Consider the following 6,261-nt stretch of genomic DNA (forward strand, 5'->3'; position numbering starts at 1 on the left):
GCTGCCAGTCTTGTCATTTCTGGTGTTCATAGGTGACACGGAAGCCAGTGATTGCACTCAGTGGTGAGATTGAATAGTCAGAAGGAGCAAGAGGATCCTTGTGCCCATGTTCACAGCGCAACAATATCTGCTTGTTCAGTTCAGAGTGCAGAAGCAGGTGAAAAGAAGTGCTGCATGAAGACAAAATAAAGGGCACCTACTGAAACTTTGTGACTCCTCTAATGCACATGTCAGAGATGATCTGTTGCAAAATGCATAATGATTCTGCAGGAATAAATATTTACTGTAGGAGCATCCCCTCCTCAGATGTTTTTTGATCTCTGAGGCATGTGAGTGATGAGCAGGCAGAGAAGGTGTGCAATGATGTGATGCTCCAGCTCCTGTTGGGGCAAACATTATGAAACCCTGATTCAGACAGGGAAAACTATACATCTTACTAGACTCTCTGGATGCCTTTTGGTTTCACGGGACAAACAGAAAAGCCTCAAGAAACCTGCCTGCTGATGTGACGAGAAGCAAACGCTAGTCCCGAATTCAACAGGCACATCCCAAACTTGGGAGCCTCTATTGGAGTCATTCCTCCCAAAAAAGGGTGAAAAAAATGCAGTAACGAGAGGGAGGCAAAAAAAACTACACCAGCTGGCTATTGCTTGGGAAGCGTAATACTTACTTTCCGAAAAGGAAGGCTTTTACAGTAAAACTAGAGCGATAATAGTGGCCCTTCTGATGCCTTGGGGAGTTTGCTTGGTCAGAAAGGGAGGCCGGTCTGGAAAACATTGTCACCTGTGATGACGATGATACACTTGTGGCTCATGTGTAATTAAGAAATTTGGCCTTCTGCTGGAAGTTGCTCCTTTGTGCAAGTTGTGTTGCATACCCTGCAAATTAGCAGCGTGCTAATTTGAGGCCACAGATGCCTCCTGTTTTGGCCCAAGATTTTCCAATCTCCTAAGATATGCTAATTTTCCATTGGTGCTCTGAAGTGCCCCAGCAAACCAGAAAGCTACATCACCGGTTTCATCCACAAAAAAGCAAGAAAGTAAATCTTGCAAAGAGAAGGCTGCATGGGCCTTTGAACAGAAAGAAGAATTTACTTCACCTATAAGGCTCCTTTTTGAAAGGGCATCTGATTTTAGGCCTGAGGGTAAAAGCAGGGTGGTATCACAAAGTTTGCAGCATTTAAGCATGAACAAGGCCAGCGAGCACCTGAGAAAATCTCTGGTGTGGCAGCGTACGTGCTCACTAACATATTTTGCTTTCCTCAGCTTGCTTCTTTCTTGGAATTTAAGCCATGTTGTGTTTTTTATTTCCTTCCCCCCCACGCCATTCCTCTCAAACAAGAGGAATTGGGTTTTAGACAGAAATCATTAGAGACTGACCTGTCATGGAAAGAGAGCAGATACCTGTTGTTGTGTTGTGGTCCTCACGGCAACATCAGAGTGTTTTTCCACAGACAGCTTCATTAAAATCCTATTAATTGCCAGCATTGCCATAATGACTGGCTTAAGAGCACACGTTGTGGGGAGTTTGCACGCCGGGCAGCTTAGGAGAAACACGCAGAGAGAAGAATGAAACGGTCCCGCCGCCTGGATCTCATGGGGGCTGCCAAGCTACAGAGATTTGGGGAATATTTTAGAGCAAACGGTCAACCATGCAGCTCCCCGATAAACATCAATGGGCGCCGTTAGCTGCTGATGCCGATCAGAGGCTGGGCTGCCCTGGGATTCAGCCGTGGCTTACCCTGGGCACTGCTGAAACAACACCAAGAAGCAGGTTACAAAGCCAGGTTTTGCCTGCAGGTCCTGAAAAAAAACAAAAAGCTAAAATAAAGTAAAATAAAAATCACTCATGTTTGTTCAACAAAGCCCAAGCTGCTTGCGTGGAAACAAGGGGCCCCAACAACCAGCTTCAGTCTGTGCTACTGAAGTCGTCGCAGATAAAAGTGGAGGTGATTTTTCAAAGCAGATGAGAGGCAGCTGGAGCTCCCTGGGCTGACAGCAGCATGGTGAAGTGATTCCTCATGATTCCCTCGTGATTTCTGATGGGCAGAATTACTACCAGCACTATAGGGGAGAATAAGCGACATCTAGAGCACCATCCTGTTTTTAAGATACTATAAAATAGGAACTTTACAAGTCATGACTTTAAAAAAGGTGTTTGGGATAGAGTACTGCAGAAGGAATTATTTATCCCTTCCAGGAATGATCAAAACTGAAACAAAAAAGTCACATCCGAATAGAGCAGAAAGAGGCATGACCAGATGCAGCAGCTGGCAGCTGATTTTCAAGACATTGAGCCCAGGGAAGAGGAAAAATACCCATGGTATAAGCTGCTAAGAGCAGCTGCAGCCTCTCCTTTAGGAGTACAGCAGCGGGGTGGTTCTCCAGCACTTGGGGACTTTTTCTAACATACACTCACAGCACAGACAAGCTGTCCTCAGAGCTCGCTGAGGTGAAGCAAGGGCTCTCCACATCAGAGATGCGGGATTGTTTTATTCCCGCCGACTCTTCCCGACCCTCCTTGCGCTGGGTTGTTACCACAACGTGACGCCTTGCAGGCGCGAGGTGGCTGCAGCAGCACAGGGCGGCTGTTCCACCACAGGGTGAAGAGTCTGCACTGGGTGACTCGCTGTTGAGATGGATGGTGAAACGCTGGTTTCTTACTGCCTGGGATTGATTTATTCCTCATGCATACGGAAGAGGAGCAAGAGGAAACTGCTCAATCAGCACGTTCCCATAACAGCAGCAGCTCACGTGTACATACCGCACGGTCTAAGGCCTCCCAGGAAAGGTGGGAGCCCATTTATTCCTGATGCTCTCAGAGACAAATCCCATGAGGAGTGGAGAGTGCCACAGACTCCCGTGCGTTTTCTGTGATTCAGGAAACTTTTCTGCACTCACCCAGCAGGAGCCAAGCTACGCATATGCATGAAATAAACATCACTTAAAAAAAATCCCTACCAAAGTAAGACTGCGTTTCATACACAGTTCTTGCAGAGACTCAAGATCTCACCACTACATCTTAGCCATAAATGCGGGACCGGGATAGTCCTGGCTGATAGGGTCCTCACAAGGACCTTGGCGCTCCCCTCACCTGCTCCCATTCAGACCTTGGGTTTGGAGGCTCCATCTCTCAGGGAGCTTCTCAAGGCTCCTGGATAGACTGCCCCGAGGATGCTGCTCTTCTGAGCGAGCTGCAATCATCACCTTAAGCTGTGCCCTTCCCAGCTCCACGCAGCTCCCGTGGCCCCAGGACTTTGATCAGCCTCTGTTCAGAAGCAAACAAGGCTTTTGCTGGTTTTCCCATGCTCCCAATCCACATTGCTTTCCTCCTCCGTCCCCACAAGCAGTTCTCTTGGCTGGAGTGATGATGTTATAACAAAACTCAGTGAAAACAAAAGCATTATTCTATTTTAATTTATTTTCCATTATAAATAGCATATAAAGTATAATTTATAACTTATCTATACATGCAACTCCCCCCAGTGTGGTCCCCAATAAATAGTAGGTACAAAAATAGATTTCCTTAAAAAAAAACAGTCCCCGTTTTGAAAACCAGCAAAACGGCAGCGTCCTCGGCGGGCGTGGGTTCCTGCTGGAGAACCTCTTCCAGCAGCCACACTTCTCCACGTCTTCCCAAGGCGCCCATAAATAGTCCATTAAAAAATTATAAATTAGAACGGGAAACGCCAGTGTCCGCGCGGGGCCGGGAGCCGCTCAGGGCGCGCGGGGGCTGGCGCACTCGTCGCGCAGCGCCGCGCACTTGAGGTCGCTGAGCACTTGGAAGAGGTGCAGGATGGCGGAGGCCTCCAGGCAGCCGTCGGTCTCCTGCAGCGGCGACAAGGGGCCGTCACGGCGGGGCCGTCACGGCGGGGCCGGCCGGGCGCGCGCGCAGAGAGCCCGCGAGAGCGGCGCTTACCCTGCGCTTGGCCGTGTCCAGCTTGTGCAGCCAGTGCCGCAGCTTCCCGGAGGGCTGGTGCGCGGGTGCCCGTGGAGCGAGCGCGCCGGCGAGGCCGGGTGGTGCAGCGGTGAGGCTGGGCGCGCGCAGGGAACGGGAGGACGCGCTCACGCAGCCGCGCAGGTCCTCGCGGGCCTGGGCGAGGAAGGAGAGCGGGCGCCGACGCCGCTCGGCGAGGCCGGGCGCCGCCGGGCGCCCCAGCGCCTCCGTCACCAGCTCCAGCTCGGCCTCCGCCAGCAGCACGCGGTCGGGCACCTGCGGGTAGCGGCGCTTTGGGTGCCTGGCCCTCCAGCTTCCCCACGAAGGGAGCTCGCTCCTCCCGAGGGACACATGGGAAAGCGGGAGTCCCCCGTCTTAATCGCTTTTTTAATTTCTTACCGACAGCTCTGCCGTGTTCCATTTCCGATGGAAAACCCTGGTGTTGCATTTTCGGTCCGACAGCAGCATGGTCTTCTCCTGGGAGCAGGAGGAGGCATGAGAGGGGCAACTTTAAAAAAATGCCCCTTCCAAGGGGTGAGCATCCAGGGAACGTCGGACCTTGCCGCCCACGCTCGGGAGGTCCGGGCGCGTGACAAGATGGGTCAGTACTCACAAACTGCTCCTTCATTTCTTGGATGGCCTTGAGCTCGGAGGGCAGGATGAAGCGGTACTTGGAGAGGCCGCAGCTCTTCCGTGGGGCCTCGTGGGGAAAAGCGCCCACCAGGCTGGTGCCCAGGAGCAGGAGCAGCAGGAGCATGGATCGGCCGCCAACGGGTTGCATTTTTGCCTGGGAGCATCGTGGTGGGGGGATGCCGGCATCAGCCAGGGCCCCCCAAGGACCGCGAGAGAGCGAGGCCATGAAGCCAAGCACAGCCCCAAACCCACCCCCTTGCATCAATGTAAGAGCCTCCGTTGGCAGGTGCAGCTGCCAAGACAAATACCCCCGCGGAGCCGGAGCCGGGTCGCTGCTCACCTGGATGCTCAGAAGCTGCCTCGCTCGGCTCGTGGCTGCCTGTCTGGATGCTCTGCCCCATCCCGACCGCTTTTATACAGGGCCGGCACGGAGCTGAGCGAACAGCAGCGCGCTTTCCGATCGGCAGGAAAATCCACAGGTGCTCGTGTCTGGAAACGGGAAAGCGAAAGCGGCAGAGGGAATCCCGGGCAGCAGGCGTGCACCGTGCCGCCTCTGGGCGGCTGCGCCCTGCCCGCAGCCTCCCGCGGGCGTGCGAATCGCCGCGGAAAAGCGCCGGGAAGAAAAGCCACAGCCGCCACCGCTGCTGCCGCGCGGCCCGTGACAGCCCAAAAGCGGTGGCTGCAGGTGGCTGAAGGGCCAGCCTGGTCAGAAAGGTGGTTTGCAGTGTGAAAGCGCAGACACTGCTGCAGGATTCGCAGCCCAGCCGGGATCCCGGTCAGGCTTTCGCTGCCCAAGTGAGCGGGGCTGAGCAAGATTTTCAAGGGGCTGAGTGTGGTGGCTAAATAAAAGCAAAGCCTGCAACCAGGACCAGTTTTCTTAGTTGGCAGTTGGTGTGAATGCAACTTCTTTGCATGTCCCGTATGGTTAAAGACAGAAACACACAGATTTTGTAACAGATGTTTTATTCCACACAGTTTGTTCCTATTAAATACAAGAAAAGGCCCTGAAAGGTGTAAATAAGTACACAGGTGTCGCGGGAGCGAGGTGCAGCATCCATGATAGGTAACTTCTTGGTGAAACCCTCCCCAGTTATAACAACATCTTTCTCCTCCTTTCAGCAAGACATTCAGAAGGGAAGGAGGCACCGCAGGCTGCTTTGGTTTTTCTCCTCCACACGCCTGTGGCTTTGACGGCCCCGGGCATCACTTTTGTCTGGAAAAGAAAACATGAAAAATGAAAATCCCATGGCCAGCAAAAGTGAAAGCGGAGCGGGGAAGCCGTGAGCCCAGCCGCGGGCTCACGGAGCGCTGCAGGGCACCGCGCGACGGGGCAGCCGGGCACGGGGCTGCAGCCCCTGGGTGCCCGTTCCAGGTGTTTGCAGCTGGCGTGTGCCAGGCCTGCTCCTGACCCTCAGGACCTGCTCCTGACCCTCAGGACCTGCTCCTGACCCGTGGGACCGCTGCTGCCCGCAGCCGCCCCAGCGATGCCGGTGAGGGAAGGAAAGCGAAAGCTGCCACGGCAGAGCTGAGGCAATTGCCCCATGACTCACCAGGCATCCAGCGGTGCCAACGTAGGAAAACGTCAGGCCGGGGCGGGCACAAAGGCTCGGGCCATGAGCTCAGCCTGGGGAGTGATGACGAGATAGGATCACTTCATCATCACCGTGGTGCAGGTGACCTCAAGGAGCAAAA

General features: G+C 53.8%; 1 protein-coding gene across 1 annotated transcript; it reads right to left on the minus strand.

The window, feature by feature from the left end:
• Positions 1–3,716: 3,716 nt before the first annotated feature.
• Positions 3,717–4,717, minus strand: LOC148594807 (interferon lambda-3-like). The gene is made up of 4 exons (XM_088523798.1): positions 4,550–4,717; positions 4,336–4,413; positions 3,919–4,212; positions 3,717–3,827 (listed from the first exon to the last, which is right to left on the minus strand). The coding sequence occupies exons 1-4, from the start codon at positions 4,715–4,717 to the stop codon at positions 3,717–3,719; spliced, it is 651 nt and encodes a 216-aa protein (XP_088379924.1).
• Positions 4,718–6,261: the final 1,544 nt, after the last annotated feature.

This window comes from Tinamus guttatus, unplaced genomic scaffold, assembly GCF_059628265.1.
Source record: "Tinamus guttatus ecotype Peru unplaced genomic scaffold, ASM5962826v1 Tinamus_guttatus_pri_ptg000197l, whole genome shotgun sequence".
In the NCBI taxonomy this organism is placed as follows: Eukaryota; Metazoa; Chordata; class Aves; order Tinamiformes; family Tinamidae; genus Tinamus; species Tinamus guttatus.

Bases quoted from the DNA above. Each gene is read 5' to 3' on its own strand.
- LOC148594807 (XM_088523798.1), bottom strand. From the start codon at position 4,717: ATGCAACCCGTTGGCGGCCGATCCATGCTCCTGCTGCTCCTGCTCCTG. The intron at 4,213-4,335 runs GTAAGAAATTAA...CGCTACCCGCAG, and splicing joins GGAACACGGCAGAGCTGTCG to GTGCCCGACCGCGTGCTGCT. The intron at 3,828-3,918 runs GTAAGCGCCGCT...TCGCCGCTGCAG, and splicing joins TGGACACGGCCAAGCGCAGG to GAGACCGACGGCTGCCTGGA.